The 27,564-nt window shown below is 45.6% G+C and overlaps 1 protein-coding gene across 1 annotated transcript in view; it reads right to left on the bottom strand.

Annotated features, from left to right (window-relative positions):
* Window positions 1-689: 689 nt before the first annotated feature.
* Window positions 690-27,564, bottom strand: part of LOC149342110 (uncharacterized) — a 71,588-nt gene continuing 44,713 nt past the window's right edge. Inside the window, exons 2-4 of the mRNA XM_089546751.1 lie at window positions 5,232-5,413; window positions 2,532-3,047; window positions 690-2,117 (exon numbers count right to left, since the gene is read on the bottom strand). Of these exons, the coding sequence (XP_089402877.1) occupies window positions 1,416-2,117; window positions 2,532-3,047; window positions 5,232-5,413 (1,400 nt within the window). The 3' untranslated portion in view covers window positions 690-1,415. The remainder of the gene's footprint in view (window positions 2,118-2,531; window positions 3,048-5,231; window positions 5,414-27,564) is intronic.

Here is a 27,564-nt window from a genome sequence, read left to right as displayed (position 1 = left end):
TCAAGTGCTGAATTCACACGTCTAAAATAAATTTAGTGTAATATATATAGGCTGCATCAATCTATGTTTGCGCTTTGAAGAATAAATGTATTGATCAAATTAACTGTTGCCTAGTCCTCGACACTTAGAAAAATCGTTAAAATTGTCGTTCATAGCCGAGGCGACTAAAGGTCAAAATGAGAATTCGGTACTGAATTTATCTGGTAAATGCTCCAGACCCACAGGTGCAGGTAAGCGCAGCGGATAAGTTTTCCGGCTCTCTTAAGCCTTTCTGTTCTTGAGAATTATGCAACGTGAGGAAGCTTTATGTGAAACATTAAAGAAACTGCGGCAGGGACAACTCACCCCGTTAGGTTCCTTGCAAGCTGGCACACAAAAAAATTCATTGCTTGCATTATTAACCAGCGTCAAAGAAGCGTACGCTTCCTGACCTTCTTTTAAAAACACATAGATTTACATGTGCGGTAGAAGAGTTTTTATGCTATATGTACTTCCTACCTGAATTTCGACCACTGGGCGCTTTCAAAACATTTGTCAGTGCTGGCTATATTAGCTGTCTAGAGGTAACAAAATAAACGTTGTCTGGGCATGATGTAGACCGCGTAGCTTGAAAATTTAGCTGGATAATTGTGCGCGAGTGTTCGTGGCTCGGCGGGCTATGTCTTTGAAAACGAAGATCGAGAAGACAGTTTGTGCAAACAATGTTCAAGAGCTTTATACTTTATTGCTGCCATTCACCGAAGATTACTGACCCCTGGTATGAAAAAATTGGTCTTGGGTAATGCACAGTGGGTAAAAATAAACAGCTCTCGCTTTTATTACAGGGGGCCGGTAACAATTACCAGGCAGAACATACACAGTTTCGGCAGAAAAATCGGGTTATATGCAGTATCGCACTTCTGTAATACTTATGAGAACGTAGTGTTGCTATCCTAAAAAAGGACATCTAATTGGTAACACATAAAGAGAATACTAATTGTGCTTACCGTGCCACTTTAGAATGATAAAGAATGTTATGCGCCAAAACATCAAAATGTTTTCAGATTATGATATGACGATATAATTACGTTATGAAGTGTGATAGACTAAAATTGGCCAGAAAAGGCTTTGTATATATACCTTCAAACGATCACAAAACAACGCTGTCACACTGACAGCACTAAATTGACTCAAAACAAAAATAAATTCTGATTTTTTTTTTCGTTCTGTGTTATGGAGTGACACTCTGAAATGTACACACAGAAAAAAGACAACGATTACATTCGTCTCCGATGTGCTATTCCCACAAACACAAATGGACAACCCACACGTAGGCCCGACTGCATGGAAGCGGTTGGCGCTATAACCTTGTTTTCTAATATTGCTTGTAAGGCGTACATGCAAAGACACTACCTCATCAGCGAACCGAATACTTTTCAGCGACTCTTGGCTTTGTAGTCAAGACCCACGGCTTGGTGATGGTGGTGGGGCTGCAAGGCAATTACTCCAATAGTGGCATGGGGCCCACTGACATCAGCAACTCCAGGAGCAGTTAAGACTTTGGTGGCCACGACTTCTGGATCGTGACCTCCACCGACAACAGGAGGTTGGCTGATATCAACGGGTCCTGCGCCGTGAACTACACCAGCTGGTGGTCCAGATACAGGCGTCAACGCTTCTCCCAACACTACCGGAGGTTGTGCAAGCACAGCCCGGTGTCCACCGCCCAGTCCTCCAAGGAAGGCAACTGCTGGAGCTGCCGCGGCTGGATGTTGTCCGAGTGAAGGAACATAAGTCGCCGCTCCTCCTGCCACGGCCGGTGCTTTACCATGAACTCCTGCTTTGACAATCACGCCACCCCGTTGGGCCTTGGTGACAGCAGGGTTAACCGCCACTGGTTTAGCGTCGTACACTGCGCCGGCGGGCGCCGACGTTGCCGTGCCGGGCTCGTTGGTGCGGATTCTCGCCCTGAAGCCGTTCGCGTCGGCCACGTAGTCCACACGGCGTGAGATGCCATAAACGTCGGTGTAGCCGTAGGATCCGCGTTTCGTGTTTTGCGCGTCGCTGGTTTCATGCCGGAACTGGGTATTGCCAAACTCGTCCACGCTCTCGTAGCCGAAGTTGTACGGGTGCGGTGGCTGCGATGGCGCAAGAGAGAAGTAATAAATAAAGAGAGCGCTAAAAAGGTGAATTGCTCTTTGCGCTTGAAAAATTTGAGAATAAGAATTAGTGCAGCATAAACTGGTGCTGATTATAAATCAGTAGGGGTAAAATGTGCGCGCTTTTTCTCCTGCACACAACGGTAGCGTCAATCGATGGTCAGGCTTAGGTAAGTGTTGAGATTCCATTACATAAATACAATCGATGTCAAAGGAAATGCGGGCAAATTAGTAGAGGGCAGCAATAGTACCTGACAGCGTCCGTAGCTTTAAGCCTAGAGTACATTAACTAGACTAGTTCAGAATAAGGCCCGTTGTTTATAGCTGAAATATTTGATTCATGCAAGCGTTGGATCTTTTGCGTTTCTCGATGAAGTAATTTAGTATACTCACATAAACAGGCTCAGGAGAAGCAGCGGGTATCACAGCAGGTGTTCCAACTTTGGAGACGATAGGAATGCGTGGCACAAAAGTACGCACTGCCGGTCTTCCACCCACAATAGAGCCACCCACGGCAGGCGCTGGAGACGCTGGTCTAACAACAACGGCTGGTAAGGGGCCAGCGACGCCATGAAACGGGCGCGCCTGAAGATGTGGTAGCTGGAAGAGCGGTGCACGGGCCACAGAGGCAGGAAACACTCCGGCTGGACGTCGTTCACTTTCCGGCGGCGCTAGTGGATATAACGGCAGTGGATACCTCTCGAGCACCGGAGGAACTCCATGGAATGTTCCAGCTGCGAAGTTTGGTGGTGGTAGGGTGATTGTTCTGTGTGCCACTGCTGGAAAACCCTGTGGCCTTGATGGGAGGCCTCTTGGCACGACCGTCGCGTATATTCTAGGAAGGGCAAAACCCGAATCTTCTGGGTATCCGGCCAGTACAATCGGAGCGGCGCAAATGCCCAGCAGGATCTGCAAGGCAAGGTAAGACGGAGTATTACCGCATGAGTTCACTTTTGCTAAACTGTTTTGGCGGGAGGAAAAGAAAAAAATTTTCAACGTGCGACCTCTTGAAAGCCCACCAGTTTATAAGATAAAGTCATTCTCATACGAACAAAATTATTTCATCGTCTAGATATGTGGTAGCAGCAAGAACAGCGTGGTAAATGGTGATTGGAGGCGTAATTTTAGGACTTACTTCCACGTTACAAGAAGCAGTGCTGTCTACTATTCACCGTACCGCGACAATATAACCGGAAGGAAACTCGTCGAGGGAGACAAAAAAGCGATAGCTGAAGTGTTTTTTTTTTGCTGCACACAAGAACTCGACATTGTTGGCAACATTTTCATTCAATCATCACAATGTATCCATTCATCAATTTATGGATTTATTTCCACTCCGTCGTAGCCATTAGCTTCGTAGTTTTATTTGAAGGGCGACGCGTGCGCACTATTCAAGAGAGCTGTAGAACTTAATGCTTCTTTCCTTACACGGGAAGGAGGCCCTATTCCTTTTATTATAGAAGCTCGTCTTACTTCCAAACCACAAACAAACTATTTCCCTCCTCCCTCGAGAAACTAAATTCACGGCATTTAGACGTTGAACGTTTAATTCCATAGAGGTAGTTTTTTCTTGTAATATGTCTTGGAAACACCACGTGGATCAAAGCGCAGCGGTAGTGCCTCAAATAACAGGGATTGTAAGTCGGTTCAGACATGTTTTTGAGAGATGAATAAAATTGCTCCTTTTTAATTACGTCTTTTTTGCTTCTTGTTAAACTATTGCGACTTGGTGTGGGTCTCAGTCACGGTCAACTGCCTTCAGCGTGTCTATGTTTTTGAGAAAAGGTTCCTGCGTTACGTTAACAATATCTCCTGGAGTTCACCAAGTGCAGATGTTTTTTCTAGAAAGTGAAGTGATAAAAATATAACACTGGCATAATGGCGCTTGAGTGCGCGGTTTATACTTGAAGCACTTAGAAATATAAATTGTATACTTAACCTTGCTGAGCTACATACCCGAGAATCATACGCCTTTTGCCTCGGCCCTCCAGACAGGATGGAAAAATCGAATGTATATATGCATGTATCATTGTGTCAAAAATGAATGTATGAATGAATGAAAGTTACATGACAAAGCATGCAGAGACCTAGACAGCGCTCACACCTCGAAGAAACTCAGGTAGCGAATATACAATAGTTTGCTTCCCTCTAAAATACATACGTATATAATGACTGATTTTTTCAGATCTTCATACAAATATTTGCGTGTGATGTATGCAAAATGTACTTCTCCGTTTTCCCTTTTTTTGCTACCGGTGCCTGTGTTTACTAAATGCAAATATTCTGTGAGAAAAATATATCATTCTTTTTCTTCTCGTGTACCTTTCCACGGATAAAACTTGCGTCTTTGTGTTATTATGTGCCTGTTACTGCACTGCACAAGTGCCTTTGTTTTGAAAGCCTTGCTGTCAAATCACCGCTAAGCAAAAGGGAGCTGCTGCTTTGTCAAGCTCTATCTGATAGCTTTTTCTGCACCTGCGCTGTCTGAGTCTTCACGGGGCAGAAATAAAAATATTTGAATTTAAATTTCTAGGAACCACCGTGGACGAGTGCTCACAACTCGCTACCCACAGTAAGGCTGTGTTTGTCCATATTTGCTGTGTCCTGCTTAAAATATAGCCGTCGTATTCCTTTCAGTATTAATAAACTAGAAATTGCTGGAACCATAAAATGGTCTAATGAGCAGCCACTAGCGCATGAACATGTCAAACTATGGATCCGCAGCGCTAAAATGTGCCTTTTATACAATCCATAAGCTAATAGCAACGATTTGTCGCTTACATCTGCACATATATACTTAATCCGCTTCGTACCGGCCGCTATGTGGACATGATCCTGTGCACATCTCCCTATGTGCGCTGCACCACTACTCACCCATGTGAGCATTATCTCCGCCGTGTAACCCATCCGGGAAGCGCTTGCGACGTGTCCATATTGCCGCGCGTGCTCGGTGCATTTATATAAGGGCGGCGTTCTCCCTCTTTTCTGTGAACCGCGTAGATGTCAGGATTGAGGACAATGGCGGCGGACTGCCCGCTGTTCTTCACTCGGCAGCAGCCACACACCGCGGGGAGCTTCCCTCTTGCCCCTCACTGCGGCGGAAGGCGTGGAAGCCTCGAGCGGCAGGGACGCCTGATCCACTTCCACCGCCACGCCCAGCGGGAACATCAGCCTTTCGCACTGATCGGCCACGGCGCGCTGAGCAAACGCGCTCTGCTGTTCGGATCCCCGGTTGCCTTGCCTCCTTCCGTTGTGCGCCTTGACGGGCGCCTCCTCTGCAAGAGTTCGGTATCGTTAACGGTGAAACTACATCAGTGCAGCGTTTAGGATGAGTAGGGAGGCGCGGTTGACCTCGAGGTAATAACCTATATTTTCGTTCCTGGAAATAACGGTGGGAGCCGACTGTGGCCTTTTGATAACGCGTTTCCGTTTTCCTGCCTATCGGTGACGTCAGAAAGAAACTTTATTTGGCTGGCGCGAAGAAGGGGTTGCAGCCGCTGCAAGGAGCCTCTAAAAAAATAAAAAGATCAACAGGAGAACGATAATTAAGAGCTAAAATGAGTTCTACTTAATCAGGCAACTTTTCTTTTTATTGCAGTAACAGTCGACAAGGATACCTCATAATCGCAGAAAGCTTTTAAAGCAGTTTGCAGCTCAGAACATACTTGGGTCTCCAATTTCTTTCTTTTTTTTCTTTGGACCAGTGCATCTTACGGAACAGTTAAGAAAGGACGATGTAGACATCTACAGGTTAGTAGCATTGGACTTTTACGAGCACTTTCTTTGCTGGCCTTGTCTTCAAATCGGAATACGCATATTGCACTTGGCGTTCCCTGCTCTTAAACGCAGCATGCAACAAAGCGCGAGGTTTTAATTCGCACATGAACAAAAAAAAAAGAATATTTAGCAGTAATGCAGGCTGTCCAGAAAGAAAACCTACAATCTAGAGCATTTTTATTACGGTTTTTCTTGCATTCTTACATTATTCCTAATAAAATTGAGTGGCAAAGCGATACGCCTGAATAATTCTGAACAAGTTTGAAATGGGCCTCTGGAAAAAAAATTGACGGTTTCTCCTACAGACAGCATCAGATAAGTCCGCATTCACTGTAACGTCGCATTTATCCAATGCTTCCCGTTTGACTTGCTGTGTTTCGAAACCGCTGAGTTTCACCTCTTCTTTTCTTTGTTTGTTTTTTATTATTGAGTAGCTTGTTCACCCGACTGTGCTCTCTAGCTAATTTCCCGAAATCATTCCTTTTGGTTTGAACAGCGGCCATCCTGGTTCTTACTGTATTGTCTGTGAACTACTTTTCTATACGAAAAGGACAATGACTTCTATGCTGTGTTCATTTGTTGCAGATTTCTCGACGGCAATGAGGCCAAGCCCTTGTTCACAGGCCGATTGGCCCGGCCGGCTTCGAAATTATGTAAAGTCGGCAAAAGAAGTCACCTCAGCCACAGTTGTGGAGCTCACACTGATTGACGCCCGGCTCCGGTGGAAACGCTACCCGGCGATCTTCCGGAAGACCAGTATTTGAATTTCAGATGGCTGCGGCGGCGGTCTTGCCCCCGCGCACACCCTCTCGGTCGGTGACTGAAGCGAGGTGATGTTGCAGTGCCTTGGTTGCGCTGTGCAACGCGGTGGTCCTGCACCGGGTTCGTAACGCGGCCGCTCCTGCTGCGCTGCCCGTCCGATATTGCTGGCCGCTTTCTCTGTCTGCTTCACTTGCTCGGGTCACGGCTTTTCCTCCTTGCATGTTTTCAGTTTTGCTTGCGTTGCGAGACAACTTCTTTGCATGGTACACTAGCAGAGATGGGACAGTAGACAGTGGGGGAAAGGCTGCCAGAAAGACCCGTTATGTGGACTCCAACGAAGTTCTCTTACCGTTGGGTGACACACCTCCGAACCTTGTGTGCGCGCTTGAGTCTCAGCAGTATTCAAATGATTAACTTTGAATTGTCTCCTTATTTTTTACTTATCTTTCACTTTTTGTTCTTTGAGCTTTCTTTTCTTGGAGTTTTCTTAACTCCATTGCATGGTACTCTAGAAGAGGTGGGGCAGTCTCCAGTGCTGGAAAGACTGCCAGAAAGAACCGTTATGTGGACTCCAACGAAGTTCTCTTACTGAAGTGTGACACACCTCCGAACCTTTGCTGTGCCCAAGCGTCTCGGCAGTATTCAAATGATTAACTTTCAGCTGTCTCCTTAATTTTTTACTCAGGTTCTATCGCAGAGTGATGACGTCGTGAGAAACTGTAGTTTTTTATAACGGGATCAGTAGTTTGTTTAGGAGGACTCTCTAACGCACTGTCACCGACTAACTGTGAACTAATTTTACGTGCTAGACATTTATCAAATCTGCCCAAACACAAGCAGAAGTTCACTTAAGAAAGTAAGTTTTGTGAATCCCGAGTACTTACACCTCGGATTCTCATGACAAGCTATAGCCGCCGTCCAAATACATGCCACGCCTCGTTCATTACCAAAGAAGGCTTTGTGCACGCCAGCACTGTGTACTGCCTCTTCAAAAGAAAGGTTTTAATGTCGTACACTATTTAGATCTGATAATTTCTAATTTCAATATTATCTTGATGAAAAACATTGTACACTGCGAAAAAATTTAGACAAAGACATGTTGAGAGTGTTACAGGCTGCTTTGCAGACATCTGCAGTGGAAGGCTGCATTAAACCTTTTCTCCGCCATTTCTTTTCTTTCTTTCGAACGCAGTTTTTTTTTTCGCCTACATAGAAGATTCAGTCCTGACAAAAAGATCTTGTCAGTTTTCCAGCTTATTATACTAATGGTGAAGTTCTTAAACAAATATGCAACATTTTGTGCAAAGTATCTTAATTGATGAAAATAGCAATATTAATATGCCGGAACTTAAGTAAACACCCTAGGGATTTTGTTTCAAAGATGCGAGCAATGACTGAAATAGTGAAAAAAAAAACGATGTTATTACTGGTGCCAATTTCTGTCTGCATAAAGTGGAAGACGACGGTACCCAGCGGACTGTTCTGAGAAATATACTTCACTCTGTCCGTTACATGGCATAAAAATTATCCTATTGAAAACATGAAGGATGCGGAATTCGCCTGAAACAAGGAAATGACTGGCAGGTACAGAACAGACTGAGAGAAAGCTGTAATCCTCTGCGTGTACAAATCTTCTTCAAGTCATCAAGTATCAATGAGTATTAGCTCCCATTCTTCACAAATTAAGGCACACAACGACCGTGTCTATAGCTGTACGTGAAGGTGAATCTATCTTAAAAGTTCTGAAACTTTTCTTCTCAATGATATACCGCAGTAGAAAACCTTTGCCCGGCGCGAGAGTAAAAAAAAAAGACTTTGGTAATCTGCGTCAAACACTATTATGTTTCCCCTGTTCCGGTAAGCACATCGCTTCTACGTATCATTGAAGAGTGCGATCTGCAACTACTGCCACAAGAAAGGGCGCATTTGAAAGGGCATGCACCTCAAAACGCAAAGCACTCAAGAAGGAGCGTCAGGATGTCTACCAAGTGAGTCGCACGTATATTCGGAGAAAACGAAACGACATCGGTACACATTATTCAATGTGTCGGCTGACGCCACGCCAAGGAACACTGGAGTCTCACAGCAGGCCGGAGGTAACATCGGCGATGCAAATGGAAGCGCCGAGAGGCAGGTCAAAGGTTCGAAGGTCTTGTAGCACGAGCCATGCATGCCACAATTTTATCAAAGTGAAACGAAATGCACCTACATAGGATAGACTACGAACTCCCTCCATGGTCAGTTCTGCATCTTGAGTTTGCAGGCCCGGTTTTTGACACGAAATGGATTGAAGTTCGCCACGTGCAGACGTTAACTACAGCCGCTGTCGTGCAAGAGTTGCATTCTATGTTCGCCACATTTGGCATTCCAGAGACAGTCGTCAGTGACCTCTACAGAGGCTAATGAATTCTGGCTGCGGTACGGCATCTGAGCACGCAGAACACTGGCTCGAATACACACTTCTTCGTCGTCGCCAGGTGCCAAGAGTGCCACCTTGTAGGATAAAACACGGACGCCAGTGGCCACCCAAAGGTAATGATGGCGACGGAGGTGGTGACTGACTTGGAGAGGGACGCAGCCGCCACAGCCACACTACGCAGTTTAAACAGCACACAGGCGGAAGAATGCGCTTTAGCGCTGGCAATACGAACGAGGCGACCAGATCTATCAATAATTACCGTCACTGACTGTCAAACTGCCTGTTGTAACTAGGTACAGAGACGCATATCCCCTATTCCGCATAGTATTCTACAGCGCACACACCAAATCCCGAAAACCCGCTCCTTCTCGACACCTGGACATGCGCCTCTCCATTGCAATGAGCTCGTTCATGTGACCGGCTGAGAACTTATGCTCCAGACACCAGAGGAACCCACATGAGACGGACGTCCCATATGACTAATCTGTTCGCTCATACCCCAACATTTGCGACTCTTCCGCAGAACACACCACCTCACAAAAAAGTATGACGAGAGGAGGTGGCCTTCTGGCTCCCAATCCAAAATAAAACTTGCCCATCTTGTGCTTAGGCATTAATTTTATCCCACGCGCTACCCCGCAAATTGTGCTTTCTGCATTTGACTTGATTTCAAACATTCCACATCAAAATGCCGCAGTCCTCCCTTAGTACCCTCCATACTCCACTCCTCCTCTCCCAGTGGGAAGTCGCTTTGTCTCACACAGGTGTGGACGACCAGCGTGGCCTGAACACCCGGACCACCCAGATAGCTATGGGAAATAGAGCCGTGGACTAAAGGCTGCATCCTTTGGGCGCTTCCCTCAAACATTTTCTCATAATAAAAGTTTTCTCTGCCTCTTTCGAGCGCGCTGTGCTTTGGACATCGTCGTTTTTATCACCTTTCGTCTCTCCATTCTGCGCCGAGGATGTTTATGCACGCAGGTGAAAAACAAATATGTCTGGCGGAGCATGAAATATTCTTTGCGAAAGAGCAGTTTTTTGCACGTTGACACCACCGCGACGCACCTGAAAGCGTGATTTAGGTGTCCATTGACCCAGGGAGCCAGGTTTGAGCGTCGCCAACTTTTTCATCGTCAGGGCCAATTTACCGAATTTACGACGATGGCCTAGGGTCCAGTGCCGCGTTTCTCCACGACGTTGTCCACGCTAACGGATGCAGTGTGCATCTGTCACTATAACCACTTAGCTCAAATTTGGTAGCAGTAATAGTGGATGAAGAAGACATGGAATGCACAGCGCGAGGGTGTGTTGCAGTTTAACACGAGGCACGAGTGGCTGTGGCGATAGCCTCACACTGCATTCCAGCAGCACAGTGTACGAAGATATGAGCATGTGTGTCTGCATCACGGAATAGCATGCGTATATGTAAAGCATATGGTAGCTAAGCAGGTTTCATTTCCATGCAATAAAGCGAAAAGTGAGGCGATAGTAGTGATGCAAAACTATCGATAGTACTATCGATACTATCGATAGTTGAGTCACTATCGAACTATCGATAGTTCGTTTGATAGTACTATCGACAGTTCTATTGATAGTACTATCGATAGGCGTATCGATACTACTTGTTATATATGGTACTATAGATTCTGTAAAATCAACCACGCGTACCCACTGCATCCTAAACTTGCTTTGCCGAACGTGTGGTATGGAGGTGATGGTATGAGTAACTGACAGCAGTCGCCGGTTTTCGCGGAATACGCGTCACCGAGCTCTGCAGACGTTCCCTACGTAAAGTTGCTGGATAAAATGTTAGCGTGCGAATGTCCTAGTTGCGAAGCATGTGTGCGAAAAGCATTTCTGCAGTGGTTATGCCAGCAAGACGACGTCTGCAGTGCACGATAGTGTCGTGTAAGCCAGCACAACTTGTGTTGTTTGTTCTTACGTCGGATGCAGTTCCGGGTATTTCTTCGAACTGTCCCAGTGCACGTTAAAGAACCACAGCTGGTCGAAATTTACCCGGAAACCTATACTACGGCACCCCTCATAGCTTGCCTCACTTTGGGACGTTAAGCATCATGAGACCGTAAAACCAATCAGGTATCGAAAGTGTTATGGTTATATCGCTGGCCAACAAATGCATAATACCAATATTGTTACCATCAATAGTCTTACCATCGACAGTTTCACTATCGATAGTTTTGCTATTGATAGCGGTACTATCGCTAGTAGTACTATCGATAGTAGAATCAATAGTATTACTATCGATAGTAGACCATCGATAATACTATCGATAGTCTATCGATAGTAGCACTATCGATAGATTTTTTACGCTATCGATAGTTTCAAAAAGATATCGATACTATCGATAGTCAATTTTCCGATAGTTTTGAATCACTGGGCGATAGCCTTATGCTCTCGTGCAGGGGCCAGCGAAGTTGATGTGTTCGCGCCCCGCGGATTCGAATCCCAGTCACGGCATTATTTATTTTTTTTTATTTATTTATGGTTTGTCATTGGTCACCCTCAAGGTGAAGGTTCAGACAAACCAGTGAGCCGGATTCATTTAGTGAATAATGCGGCGACGAGAGCAAGCTGAGTGTACTATCACTCGCAATCAAAAGCTAAGAAAGGAAAGTGGCTGATGACAGAGGTTAGAGGCATCGAAAACGACTATTATCATCTATGTACTGTCCTTCAATGCGCTTCACCTTTTCTGCTATGTATTTGATGCTTACATCGTTATTGCTTGAGATTGACTATTTCAATGTGGAGAAAAGACATGAAATGTTTAAATGAAGAAGAGTGGTTAACGGCTTCATTTTCATGTCTCCATGCCTCCAGATTTTTCTCCGTCCGTCCATACACACGACGAGAAAATGAGCATGTCCAACTGGGCCGCTATTCCGGCCACGTGCAGAAGGAAGAGAGTGGAAAGAAATCACTACGAAAGAAAAGATTGAAAGAATAAGAGCATCACAGCAACCACGTACACCGAAGCAATTGCTGCAGCAACAAATACCCCCTCTATTTAAACTGGCAAGTTGCAGAAGCTTATGCGAAGGGCGCGGCCGCTGTGCTGGAGCAGTGATTAGCGATCTCGGAGGAACACAGAGAGAATAATTTATGTTGATGAAAAGAAAATGATGTCCTCTGTAGGAGGGCCTCTTAGTATGGCAGCTCTCTTGAGGCAGCCTCGGACCGGGTCTAGGTAACCTGGGCGAGCGGGCTATACACGCCCGTGTACCCGGGTTCGAACCCGGCTGATGGGGCCGCGTTTCGATGGATGAGAAGTGCAAAAGACACCCTTATGCTGTGCGATGTAAGTTCGCAGTAAAGTTCCCCAGGCGGTCGAAATTACTCTGGAGCCCTCCAGCACGACACCTTGTTAACTCTTCTTTCCTTCCGGCCTTACTCCCTTCTCTCCCAGCGTGCTTGAGGCATCCGCCGAGATTGTAGACAGTCACTGCGCAATTTTTTCCCCCAAAATCAATTTTCATTTTCACTTTATTTAAAGGCTATTTGCTCATGTATTAGTTAGGTTGAGGTTAGTAAATAAAAAGAAAGTAGTGGATAGAAATAGTTGGCAGAAAAAGAGATTTATGGCCAAATTTTAGAACGCTCCTTTCCTCAGTCAGGATGCCTTAAGAGCGGCACGCCGTCGTGCGGTCAATATTTAAATGGTCATTATTGAGGAGCCCTTAGTGCGACCTCCCGTGGAGCGTCCTCTTCTTGAGGCAAGCAGAATTCTACGTTCATGGTATCTTGCCTCGGTTCTTGACCTGAACGCATGGTTCACTGCAAATCCGCACGCTTTGCGCTGGCGACTTCGGCGGCTGCTGCAGCATCGAGTTTAAAACGGAGGCTTGGCACACTTAGAACTCGCAGCCTGTAGGTTTGACGGCTTCACCTGATTTGTTTTCCGTGCGGCTGAGTTTGCCTGTAGTGATCTGCACGAGTACTTGCTCCGACAGTGATGTATGAACAATGAATGCTGGCGCTGTACAGTAACGGCTTTTGACGTTGCCAGAGAAACTACGTTTCCTTGCCAAGACGTCTAGAGCTTTGAAATAATGTGCTTAAAATGCAAAACCAGCACACATACGGGCAGGTTTCAGAAAGATACGAAATTGTTTATGTGCGCTAGGTATTTTCTACTTAAACAAACTTGTTTCTAGTACTACACGCATTATGCCTACACCAGAAGCGCGTCGTTCCGATGCCCTCCTTGCTCAAGAAGCGGCTGAGGACGCTTCTAAAATTAAATGGCTCCCTTCAATGTGACTTTGAGTTAAGGAACCATGGATGGCCCCTCACTTGAGATGGGGAAGCGCATAAGCTGAGGAGCGTTGTAAAATTTGGGCCTTAAAGAATAGGCACGTTGCACCAACCACCTCTGCGCCAGCGATTGCTGTAGCAAGATATACTTTAAATAATCCTCCAGGAAAAAAAAAAACATGGAAAGAATAGGCTCTTCGCAGCAACCAGGTCCTCCCAACGTGACTGCTACAGCAAAATATTAAACAGCACGTATGCATTCAATCGGTGGAGGAATCTAGGTGTAGCAAACACTACAGACAGCCAAATTTTTTAATCTGAAAGAGCATTTTTTCTTGCACTTTGAAGAGCGCGCAAACAGTCTCCGTTTTCTTGAATTTCTATAATCTTCAGGATCGCCGACGCTGGAAGTCGCTTGCCTAGATGTGAAAAAAGAGGTTGCACGCCTTGACCGCTGGATAGCGGTAAAGTAACGTAAGATTTCTTGGCTTGCGACAGGGTGGCAGCGGATATAAATGGATTAGTTTGGCTGCATTTCACGGCATCCTTAGGCAGCTTTAATTTACTGTCTTATATGAGAAGTCGCGTTTTTTTAATTTGTTTAGATAAACAGTGCGGAGCAACGTACTAAGCATGCGCAGTCACAAGGCCGAAATTAAAGCGGCTGGAACGGCCAGGGCTAAAAACTCACAAGATGAACCAACCTTAAGCACCAGGCGCTGAATATTTATAGAGTTGGAAGGGCCTAAATGATATTTTTTTTATTTTGGCCATGGAGAGGCTACGGAACTTACAAGTTAAGTGTTGAAGGTTAATAACGCCGCTTTAACAGTGCGCGATGATGCTAAAGAAAGAAAACTTGCACTGCACTCCACTGCACGACATGCGCTGTGTTTGCCCATTGGCTGATATATGCATCAAGCTGCATGCCTTTTCTTTAAGACCAATAACACTAAACTCGAAATTTCTGTGAAAGCTGTAGAGCTTGGGTGGATCGTAATGCGAAACTGTTCCCATATTGCAATCTTCCTCGCGTACAGGGCGCGATCAGTACTCCCGCTCCCATCTGGGCAATGTCTCACGGCTGAGCGCTGTCTACATATCAATGGCTAGTGTAAGTTCGAAAGTTGCAATGATTGCTTCATTACATCGCCAAAAGCTTTAATACCGCGACCGGGTGCCGCAGGTCCCAAGTCCACTCGCACCTTTCTCATTCTTTGATATTGTAACATGTGTTCCCTTCTATGTGAGACGAAGGCTGGAGCGTGGAGAATACTGCTAATCGGGAAGTCATTACGTCTGGCGTCTACTGAACAGAATCAGTGAAGCTACAGAGAAGCATGCATTTTCTTAAACCTTCTTTTTGTAAGAAACAAGTTTTTATTATATTTTTACGTAGGATAAAACCGCAGGCTTTACGGGACACAGGCTTCACTAAATGAGGCAACAAATATGTCAATAGATGCTCATGCCAGGTCAAAGAAAGCTGCACTAAAAAGTTCCGGCAATGGTCGTCCGTAGTTGGTTGAACAGCAAACGATTCCATGCGTTTGCGAAGTCGGACGGAATATAGTTTAACCCACTAAGGCGTAGTGTTGCGCTAGTAAAGAAAGACTACTGAGCTAGATAGATGGTTGCAATTGAGTAATTATTGAGACCAATTGCACTTCTTATTTAGTCCCATACTATAGCCAGCCTAACAAAATTTTGGATGAGATGCGCGAAGTTTCAGAACACAGCAGAAACTGTCGAATATCCCGCACGCTTGAGAATGGCCTGAGCACCTTTGCTGTGCGCACCGCATAGGCTACGGGCGGGTAACGGCTCGATATTGCAATTGTAAATCGCACACATTCACAACTAAGCCCTCAGAGGAAAATTCATTTGAAAGGAATGTTTAAAAAAATTCATAACTTCCTTCGGAGTGCAACAAGCTACCACATTGACATTTCGAATACTTACCAATGATGTTTTTTTTTTAAGTGCTGTTCGCTTACATTTGATGTCATCATCATCAGCCTGACTACGCCCACTGTAGGGCAAAGGCTTCTCCCATGACTCTCCGATTAACCCTGTCCTACTTCCGAGGCCTTGCAGTGATGGCGTAGAGGTAGAGCATGCACCTCCCATGCAAAAGGACTGGAATTCGAATCCCAGTGCGCACAAATCTCCACCGAGTTGAAAAAAAAATACTCCGAGTGTCGATGGAATTGCAAACCAGGCCTGGGGTGTGGCCAGATCTCGGCGACCAGAACCGGCAAAGCACTCCCTCACCAGAGCAGGATTTGGCCACCCTGGTGTAGTACTTGGCCGCAACCTTCTATGAACAAACCAGTTAACTTTTGATGTATGCTCGTAGAGTTACAGATTATAAATTTAGAACAGTTGCCGCTGAAATTAATAGCCTTGCCCAGAAAAAAAATCTTCACGCTGCGGCGATGAATATGGACCCGTAATGTAGTACATTTAAAGGAAGATTCTTTTTTATAAACCATTAATTTGCACTTAATATTTAATTATTGTATCACAACGGAAAAATTCTAACAAACTTGTTACAGAGAGTCGTAAGCAAATCACACATGCATAATTTTTACGAATATGATGCCTTAAACGGTACGTTTCCTACGTGCTCAACGCAGAGCGAGTGAAACCTTGGCGAAGGATAAGACTACGGTTGCTAGCGAACTTTGGTAGCAACTGCAGCTATGCCAACTTCGACATACCATATCTCCGGCCAGTAAGTGAGACCATCTTGGCGACAAAAATTCTATACGTGCACGCCTGCTGTGGATGTTTCTGATATCATACGCTACCTTAGGAGCGCAGAAAGCAGTTCTTCAGTGTTGTTGATTTTACGAAAATCACTGAATTTGCGGTTCATTTTCACTGTTGAAAACTTCTAAAAGCATGCTATTTGTGCGTCTGTAGTGAAATAAAATTTGAATCATTAATCTCATTGGTTAATTAGACCACCGCAATATTGATTTACAGACTACTAGATCATCTGGACAACAGCAAAGTTTGCTTCATCAGCTTAATTGCAGGAATGGGTACAGGTTTCTTGTCTTCTTTGCTGTTGTCTCAGCTTATTTCACTTGGGATATCCCCTGCAATAAAGGTATTAATTTACTGACGGGATTAGGGCAGTGCTTCAGAGAAGCTCCAGTCGTCAGAGAGCCGCGCAAGATTTTTTTTTATCTTTTTCAATACGCTTCTTGAATTTAGTGGGTGCTACGTGCGACAAAAGAAACTGGCGAGTAGGGAAGTTGTTTGGTCACTGTATGACACCTCTGATGTAAGAACTATTAATAAGAAATAGGAATGTTTAGAACAAATCGCAGAGCCAGAAAATCCTTCAGTCACTATGTCTTACTTAGCAGAATATAGGAGTTTAATCATGTGAACTAAAAGCCCGCACTTTTCTCACTTTCAAAGAATAAGCAGGCTTAGAAATCATAGTACATTAAGAGAGATAAAGTTGAAAAGGTGTGCTGAATATCAGTTCTATGTAAAACCCAATTCAAACGCCACAGGGTGTAATTTGTGTTGTTTAGTTTCTAAGACGAAAAAAGAAACCAAAATGGCACCACGGCCGAGATGAAGGTTTTTCGTTACCTTACACGAAATCTTATGACACGTGCACTGCGCGCCTTCACTACCTTAACTGCAGAGATCTATATATACACCACTCTGCGTGCCATTTCTTTACCTGCTGCGCTGCTAACAGGACGTCCTAAGGAAAGAAACGTTTCTCCGCATGATTTTACATAAAAAAATAAAACATACGCATAACTCCGACGAAAAATGCATATAATGCTGTCAGCTTCGCATAGCATCCAGAAAGACGTCACGGCACCCTGATCGCTCATCCGGCGTTCTGAGGTTCCGCGTGTAGACAAGACGGCGGCAGCAGCGAGGTGCTTACAGCAGGAAGAAGGCATCGCAGGCTGCGAAGACGCGTTTGCGAGATCCGATGTGCATGCAAACCGCCCGCCCGCGTTTCAATTTCATAACGCTGGCCCTCAAGGAAGCACCGGGCGGCACTAAATGTGGAAGATTGCGCCCCACGGAGAGGGCACTCGTCGCCTTATACTTGCGGCCTCTTTGATATGTCTAGCCAGGTAGCAGCCCCCTTCTCCACCTATGTGCGGCGGCGTCGGTTCATGGAAATGAGAAATAAATAAAGCCGTCCGTTTTTAGTTGCCAGGAATCCTTTCCGTTCCGATAATCCTGTTCAGACAGTCTGATTCATGAGGCGGCATTTACATCTTGGCAATGTTGAAGCTTGCCCCGTTGGTGCATAGTTCTTGCGGCCAAGGCGGTAAAAATAGTTTCAAATATCGCGTTCGTTTTGCATCAACGCTGACTAGTTCCAGTACCACGTTATTTAAATCTGTATGCGAGCAGCCAGTCTAGCGTCCGAGCCGTCTCTCAGAAAGCGCGGAGCACTTGGACAAGACCGTAAGCTGATTTCTATGTCTTTATTAAAGAATTTTTATTATAGCTTTTCTGCCGTGGTTTGGAGTGGATGGCAGTTGAAAGCTAATTTTTAGACGCGAGGAACCATTTATAGCATTCGTGTTTTCGTTATCTATCAGAATGGAATCTTCTTACAGCTTTAAAAACAGTTGGAAGAGAAAATATAAGCAGCCTAATTTTTATAATTGTGTTTTTTTGCTCTAAAATTTAGATATCATTCCGCTTATGCTTAGTCACAAACTGATGAACTTTAGCAAGCGTTGCTTTGCCGACTCTCAAGCAGTTGTATCTTCGTTACAGCTAACAGGTGAACCTTTGAGTCACAGAAGAATAGACTGGTTGCAGTACATTATGATGCCTCCTGCAGCCATTTCAAATGAGCTCCAGAGCGTTGAGCCACAGAAAAATAATTCTATTGAGGCTGAAGAATTTTCCTCATCAAAAACACGTCATGCTACCCGGAGTTCCCATTTGATGTCTCTATACCGCTTTGTTTGAACAGTTGTATGCGTCTGATGTTTTCTCATCGTACGTAAGTGAGGAAGCGCACGCAGCGCAATTTTGGACTTGAAATCTGTTCTGCCCTGGAGTTCATCGCCATTCTTACCAGCATCACTTCTGTACAGTTGACCTATTTTTTCTACTGCGGCCAAATTAAGATGTTTACGGGATAAGGTGGCCGCAGCTGCACTAGGATAGGGTTAATTGGAGAACTGTGGGAGAGGCCTTTGCCCTGCAGCGGCCCTGGTCAGGCTGCTGCTGATGATTGCGAGATGCGTAGCAAACATTTGTCACTGCCAAATTTCCGACGTGGAATCTGTGCTCCGCATTAGACAAAGCCCAAGTAACGTTTTTCGTCCTAGTGGGATGGCTTTTATCGTACAACAGCTGCTTTTTCTACAATCGCATCACTTCCACCCATTCGCTGGCGCACTACGTAGTGGAGTTCAGGTCACCGAACTGTGTGTAAAACTTAAACCCCTAACGCGTGTGACCGTGATCAAGGGTGCTGTTATGAAACTATCTTGATTTCAAGAGTAACAGCGATAAAACTTCATCTGGTCTCTTTATCTTTTAATTCTTTACCGAAATAATAGAAGCAACTCATCAATTAGTAGCCTTGACTTTCAGACACAACGTCAGTGGTAATCCCTTTACTGCCACGGATTGGTACCAGAAGAGCACGCATGTTATGTGCGGAAAAACTAGGCGCTTTTTTGGTGATGACCCAACGTCTGGGTACACATTTGTGCAACCACGAGCTCATGCAGCAGAGGGTAACTCAACACCGCGAAGCACAAACTGCCCGGAACACACGTCCGCCACTGCGTTCAGTAAACCCTGCTTAGGCAAGCAACGCGTCATTGGAGCCCTCTCTTCCGAAGGCTTTTCACCGTGCATCGACCTTCCCAGCCCTCCCTCGCAGCTCCAAGGTGAAGGGAGAGATTTCCTATTCAAGTCCAGCTCGTATATCGTTCGCGAGTGAAGGCAGCGGCAAACCAGTCGTCGCGTGAGTCGCGCGACATCCTGTAACCTTGGCCTGGAAGCTCTAATGAACTGCCTCGTGGCTTAACATCCGAGGAGGAGCATAAGGGTGGATGGGGCTTTGCGTTCACGAATACCTCTCATGTTGCGCCTGCTGGCATGTTATTGAGTGCATGTGTGTTCTTTACACTCTACTGTTGGCCTTATTTTTTTTTTTTTTGCTCGCAGACTTTAGTTTCGTCTCAAATAAATAATGAGATGACAACTGTATCAAAACTTATTTTGAAAAATGCATTAAAATACTTTGGCTTTATTGTATAGATGAATGAGCAGCGCCAACGTTTTAAAATTTTGAAGTGCAATTAACGTTCCATTGAATTAGGCTCTCTGGGATTGCAAAGAGCCGGGGTTGGAGCGGCATTGGTTAAGTGAATCAAGAAACTAGCGAAGATGGGTCGAAAAAAAACAAATAATTACTCTGTGTTTATCACTTCAAACATTTTCTGTGGGGCTAGTTTAAAACGATGTACTCAAAAATGGCTCACAGGCATACGAAGCAGACTGTGTGGAAATAAACGATAAACTCCTTCACCTCGGGAGACCTGCGACGATAGCGTCCCTTTACCTGTGGATCACTGTTCTTCCCTTTGTGTATTTATGCGTTGCTACCAGATGCATGTTTCTATTATGCGATAGCATAGAAGCCTCACCGGAGTAACAATCTGGCGGCGACCGTCTGGCGTCATCCAGAAAAATCCTGCTTGTCTGCGAGCACTTTCACATCATGAGAGCGGAGAAATCCTATTGGAAGGAAGAACATGGTGTCACCAGAGCAGAGGATGCCCATTGGCTGGAGGGAAGTGACGTCATGAGTCCCGGTTGGACTGTTTGAAGCTGCCGCCTGCCAGCCATGGCAGATCGTGTGCGGGAAGAGCTCCATAAGGGCAGTCTGAATCTCATACGCCCTACCAATCACTTCGGGCAAAGTCTTCAACAGCTACTAATTCTATTGCATTGCCAACGTGTAAAGAAAATGGATGTCCCTATGTCTTTAGTTCTATGCAACAATGTAAAATATTTCACATAGTTTCTAATTTCGTAAGCTTCAAGACTTTTCCAGTCATATCGAACTTTTCCTCTTAGGAGCTAGGCCCGTTATCTACTTTTTCCTCGTACACTTGAAGAATTCTAGCAAACTGAAAAAAAAAGAAATGTCGTTTCCAAAAGAGAGCCAAGAACCATCGCCTCTCTTTTCTAGTTGGCCTGCAAAGGATAACGTTTCGCTCACGTGCGGCACAATTCATGGCGCCGCCAAAATGTAAACTAGAAAGCGTCATTTAGATGGGCATAACTTCCCACCGTCTCTCCCTCTTTCTCCTCCAATCTCCTTTTTTATTTCTGGGCATTCTTGTGATTTAAGGTGTCGCATGACCTTTTCGATCATTTCTTTCACCGCCGTATCCTTTGCACACACACTTCGCAATTATCTCTGTATTCCTGTCGATTATACAACGGCCGCTACAATTTCAAGCGCTGAATTTCGCGCCACCTTGTCGAGGTACCAAGGCATCGGATCATACCCGGCTCGAGGTCCGGTACTGGACGCCCCTTGAATGCGGAATGAACTTGAAAACACTAAGTGGGCAAGCATGAAAAAGAAAGAAGAATGGACGAATAAATAGTAGACGGAGCGACTGTCTGGCTTGGCTTTCCTTCGGAGCCACGTGAAGTTGGACTCCTGGCGGCACGCGGCAACCGCGTGTGTTTATGCCGCGAGGCCACAAGGTCATTTGCGAGGCTTGTTGCTTTTCATTCAGACTGCGGCGGAAAGCATTCCCTGGTATGTTGTCAAGTTTAACGCTTCAAAATTCTCGCGGAATTCGCGCTAGCCTGCTTACTACAAAAACATTGCGCGCGAATTTAATCCATACTTGCACTAACGCACTACAATTAACGAGGGCCGTAAGCTTTACCAGATATGAAACAGAAACAAGCAGAAGCTGTGTGCCACACCACTTCACTCTTCCTCTTTATCTCTTTCTCTCTCTCTTGTTTTGGAGGAAACTGGTGGCGATATTTTTGTAATCGAATTCATGGTTTTTCAGTCTGGACATGCTTCAAAATTCACTCACTTATGCCTTTCGAAAGCAAGAACTACTTTCTGGAAGCCCTGATTCCTTAAAGTGCAACTGGCATAGAACTTCTGTAGTATGTTATTACCGTGCTGAAATAGAGAGATGATAAGTCGCCCTGTGAAAAATAGAATTATGGCAGTACTCTGGGCAGAAAACTGTCGTAATGGCCGAAATAGTAGTCGTAGCGCGAGGATTTTTTTCTTTTATTCAGCGGTCTCCGGCATTTATGATGAAGTTAGCTCTGTAAAGGCTCTAAAATATTTCATGTGACTGAGCCGCAGTTGTGCGAGATAAAATTCGGCTGTATATCGAAACTGACTGTCATAACGGCGGAAGCTTATGACATTTTAAACTTCATGCTTTTAATTTAAGAATGCACTTGAATTTGTTGCGACAAACAGCACAATTAGAATGTGAAAGTTTGGATTCCAAAAGCAAGCACCCTGATCCTTGCGTACGGCACAAACTCTGAGTGCGTCTATACAACGCGTAAATATAGGAGAAAGTAGGCTGAGATCACTACGTCTAAAATGAAGCCCACTGTCGAGGTTACAGCGTTGGAAAGGGCTGAAAAGCCTCAAGTGATTCTTATGGTAAGCCTGGCATTACAGGAGGCCTTCTAAAATGAAAAACTAGTTGAGCGCAAGCTCATATATTACAATAGGTCTCGGGAACCAGAACTGCGACACTTGATCGTAGAAGGACTTGATATTTTTTTTATTCGGGCACTGTGACTCCCTCTTCAGCATAATAAGGCTTTCGTAGGGAGTGTCTAGAATAGAAAAAGTCGAAAAAGAGACGCTGAACGGCATATCTTAGCGCATTGCAACCGCACTGAAGAGAAAGAGGTGTCTTGGTTTTGCTATTTGTGTTGCAAGCCGTTGCGATGATTCTGGGCACGTTGCTGGAAGATATCTGCCGACAAAAAAAAATATCCCTGACGAAATATGAACCAGAGCCAGCTTCATTATTTTGCACAGCCGCTAGCTGAATAATTTCCAAATCGTGCCTCGGATGCAAACCGCTTCAAGCAGGGTATAATCACTGCATAATGTGCGCCCGTACATGCGTGGTGTTAAATTGTGCACACTGCGTATTAATGTGAACAGCGCATTGCAGTGCAAATCGAGAAACCCGAAGCCCACTATTCAAACACTGCGTAAGTCATACGCGTGGCTCTCATGTAGCAAATATGGATTAATAACCAATATATCAACCCAGAGTATGGTGCACGCCATGGTTGCTTCAAGAAAAAATAGTCAAGGAAGTATTTATTGAATCATTAATTACCACCTTTCAATAAACAAGAAGTGGCAGGGAGAAGCCTGCTGCTGCTGCTGCAGTAATGCCTTGATTGAGACAATGACAGGGCTGAGAGCAGGAACAGCGTAGCTTCCAGGTTGTAGACGGAGAGCATAAGGTCATATGTACACAACTTTTCAAAGCTGACTTGAAAGGTATCGGTTATATATCCGCCACGTGGTAAAAAAAAATGGTACAAAGCTTCACGGGCGAATAGCGCAATCATCAAAGCACGGGAGGAAAGCAAGTGTTCGAGGGCTTTATTCGCATGCGGATTGTGAGTAAACTGGAGCCGCAAAAACGAACTCAAGTCTGGACGGATTTTTCGCGGGAAGTTATACATGACGGATGATTAGCAGAAAAAAATCGGTCGCCAGAGGACGCGCAATCATGAGTAGTAAGAGACACTGCTGGCTTTGCCCTTAATTCCTTCATTCAAACGTAACAAGGGACTCGTACACGTTAAAAAAAATGATACTAAATGAAGTGCCACCATTTTGCACGCGAAAGGCTGAAACTGAAAATGTTCGTTGCAGGGAATGAACAAAATTACACCTTGTACTGCAAGCGAAGCTAACTATACATAAACTGTAAACAGTAAACACTGCGAATGGAAAAGCGCACCATTAGTTGCACCATTCAATTACCGAATATTTAAATTCGCCCCGTGTTTGAGGTGCGCCGTCTATTTCCACTTTCTGCGGGGTGCGTCGGTTTTTCGGACACTTGCGACGTCAACTATCTTCGTCGTTCAAGATGCACAGTGACATACGGGTGACATAAGCAATGCAGATAAGCGCGGACAAGTGTGCGGCTGTGAAAAAAAGTGTGGCCTGCTATACTGAGTCATCGTGCCGAGCGCTAGCATCCATCGGCCCCTGAGGCGTCTTCATGGCTTTGACACACTTCCTGGATACACCCGGCCTGTTCGACGAGTGCAACTTAGCCGAAAGCCGGGCTTGCCGTAAAATAAAGACATTCTTCCTCACTTCCTCTCTCACACTGCCTACTCTCTATTCGGACTGGTCCTCGTAGAGCGCATGTGCAAAATCGCTATTCGCGAGAATCCTCCGTACGCGTAATTATTCAGGGCCGCCAAAGTTGACTCAGTGGGTAGGCACCCCACGTCGTCAAGTTGGTATAACAAGGACAAGATTAAGCGCCATCACGAACATTTGCTTTTTCCTTTTCTTCACATCAGCTCAGGAAAGACGGAAACGAGAGCGGACAGGCGCGCCGCTGGCGCGTTGACTGCGCATATTCTCGTAGCAGCGATGTTTCCGTCACCCACTTAGAGCTGCCGCTGGTACACCACATACGGAAGTAGCGGTGGCGGATGCAATGCCCCGCACTTAAAATATATGTACATTGGCTTTTCCTTGAGGCTAGACATGGTGGAGTAGGTGCGACGATTTTAACGACGCTGCAGCTAACAAAACGTAACGATCCGCGCTGTCAGGACGCAGCTGGAGATTAGCCTACAGAGTTTATGGACTGCACTGTTCACAACTGTGCACTGTGGTTCTTCCCATGAGTCGCTGACAGGAAAATTGTGTCCTCGCGATGTTACCGCCCCCTACCAGTGACCGCTGTGTACTCGATGCTGATGTCTGGGATGTGGCACGATACCCCAGGAGGCAACAAGTCCCTGCTGTTCACAGGTTAAAAGCGTGTAGAAGCTAGGTAACTTTTCAACCGTACTTCTCAAAAGAGGTCGGTTTAAAGATGTTGCTGGCGCAACATACCCGGTACCCCGCATGAACAGCCGGCGTAATTGGAGATGTAAAAATACACAACGAATCCACCTCGATGGATTAAGCGCACGTAAGATGTGTTTTGCTCAGCATAGCTCTTTGCTAATGGTTTTTACTGCTTCCTATCCGGCCGTGGTAGGAACTGAAAAGTCGCTACTTTTAGCCTAATTCTTGACAACTTTGCGCGAAGGACGGGCGCAAGAGCGTCGGGATCGGTGTGCTGTCTATGAGCAATTTTCTCTTCGAAGACTGGGCAACCGACCTCCAGAGGAGCCAGTCTTGCGACGCACCCAGGTCCGCTTCGACCCCGACGACACCCATTTGTCATTTACAAGAAGCAAAGGCAAAAAGTGAAGCCGCTTTTCAATTGCGCCTGCTCCCTGCAGACACCAAAGCGAAACAGACGCCATGAACCGGCCCACTACCACCCCCCTCATGTTTATAAATAAGGCACTCGAGGTTTTCCCTGCCACGAGATGACCCGGATGTCGCGCCGAGCGTGTCGTGTCACTGCACCGAAGACGGGCTCACTCACGGGTGCATGCCTTATGTTCGCGGCCACGAACCACTTCCCATGGGATCAGGAATAAAACAATTACTTTCCGCTGTCAGTGCCCCCTTCGCATTGAGCGAGGAAACCCGTGCACTAGCGGTGTCGCTGTCACTTCGTTCTTCCGTTCGCCATCGGCGATCTGTGACAATTTTATTGTTAAGGTCTCGCATACGCCACTGAGGGGTATGGCAGTCCTCGAAAAGGCCGAGAGGTTAACGAATGCAGATGGGGTACGCAGGCCTCTTGGCCGGTTGTTGCTATACATCCAGCCTTCTCGAGACTGATATGTATATGATTAATTTTAAAAATCATTTGGAAGTTTCTAAGATGCTGCGCTGTGGCAACATGTGCTAGGTTTTATTCATTGAGGAAGAATACCGTTGGCTACTTCGGCGTGTATCATTGCCCCCAAAGAGCAGAGCGGGGCAAAACTACCGAGTACACTGAGTATAGCTAAGCTGCGACAGGGGACACAACATGACAAATGCCTAATGGCTACTCGGACTTCATCCCAGCTAGCTGCTTTATCAAAACAGCGTCAGACACTACATCAAACTTTGTGCATGTTAAATCGCAACGATGTCTAGTGGTATAGTATGGGCCTCATATATGGAGAAAAACTGAGGTTCGAATCCAGGTGCGCTCAAGGACCCACCGGTTTGCAAAAGGTGTCGGCATCGTAGTTACGTCGCAAAAAAAAAAGAAATCCGTTCTACGCCAGGATTACCTCGATTCTTAAATGCATGAATGCTGTGCCATGTTCAGCTGTCATCTATGCACAAGTGTTGCAAGTAAACAAATTTGTATGTACTTGTTTCTGTGTGTCAGTACTAAGCAATCACGCGGAAACAACAGACCTATCCTGCACGTCTTGTCTACATAAGGTCCGCGCCTGTTCTGGGTGTGAGTATTTATTTTTTATATTCGTTTTCTTCTTCCCGGTGTTGTCACGCGTTCCAGGTGAGTGCTGTTGAACAGATATAGAGAACGAGGACGCCGGAGTCGGCTGGAGCCGAGATATTCAATTCACGCCACGAAACAACTTAAAACAGAAAAAACTCTCATGAAGAGAGCAAAAGTGGAACTGCAACCACGTGCGTGCACTGACAAGAGTACGTATGAGGGAGGCCAGAAACTTTTCCTCAAACGAAACAGAGCACACATTACAAAGACACACAGCGCACTCTAATAGAGCCGCCAAATCTTCAAATTAGACTCAAAGTTTTAAATTCTGGCTATCTGACATCCATGTCACTGAAATAAAATTCATTTGAAAGTCTTTTGCTCACGATGTGAAGTCGGCCCGGTTTTCTGGTGACACCGATCGTCCGTCCAGTCGACGACTGATGCTCTTTTGTCTTGGTCCTCATATTTTCGAGCTGCACCCCCGCCATGACCTCAGGCCTGTGCACCTAGCTATTAAAGCGCAGAAGGATTGGGGAATGTGCCCGCTGATGGGTGTTGTATCGTAAGTAATGATAATTAGCAATTAAACAGTACACGTAGCATACGGTAGAGCCGATCTGTATTCTCCTACTTCGTCGTCTTCTCTACTCCCGTGCGCGCGAGTGCGTGCAGCGCACTTGCCACACTTTATCTTTATTACAGTGGGGCTATATAATGCGGTGCGATGCAGTCGTCGATCTCACTTCGCTTCGAGTAAAGGCGAAAGTCCCGGAAAAAGGGAAAGTCTCGGTGTCCGCACCTTCTGTGCAGTCAGCACTGAACCACTTTGTGCGGTGCTGTGATGTCAGTACAGTAACTATTTGTAACCATCCCTCCCCCGCCCCCTCTTTCTCGCATTTGCCTACGGCTTCAGCGTAGTACAACCTTTCTTAAAAGTTTAGATCTCCCAGGAGGTTGCTTTTAAGCCGTACAGTGGAACTTTGGGGCATTCGTGGAAGTGCCAGCAATGTGAGAGGAGAGTACTTTAATTATTACCTTAAAGAGAATCGGAACGCTCGGCATGCATTACGAGCCACACCGTGTGTTTAAAGCAATCCCCCCCCCCCCCCCCCCCGCCTCTGAGCTCTAAACATTTAACAATGTCTGCACATGCTGGCTATTGAATGGCCTCTTGAAAGCATGCCACCTCTTGACATATGAACCAGGTGAGCTTGAGGACGAATGAATTTAGAGTGCAAGGAAACGCAGGGGTGAGTTGCACTTATCGCTGCACCTTCTCTGCCCGGAAAATGGACAAAAGTGCGGGAGCTATTTTTTTTGTGAAACTTCAACGCCTTAAACACTCTGAAAAGCATATTAACGCCCTCGTTGAGGCGTAAAAAGATTACCGTCGCCTGATAATTTTTCAATATAGCCACGCGCTCCCGCACGTTTTGGGGCGGTTCGATTAAGGTTAGGCACGAATGGACAGCAGCTGACGCGTGAAACCTTGAAGACATTTAAAAGAAAAGTGGCACTAGCAGCAGCCAAGGTTGTGAATCTTCACATCCGAGTAAGGAAATGATAAAAAAAGTAATGA

This window comes from Amblyomma mixtum, chromosome 5, assembly GCF_055824585.1.
Source record: "Amblyomma mixtum isolate Tamu chromosome 5, ASM5582458v1, whole genome shotgun sequence".
Lineage (NCBI taxonomy): Eukaryota > Metazoa > Arthropoda > Arachnida > Ixodida > Ixodidae > Amblyomma > Amblyomma mixtum.
Note: the sequence above shows the minus strand (reverse complement) of the source record. Positions and strands in the feature narration are given on the sequence as shown.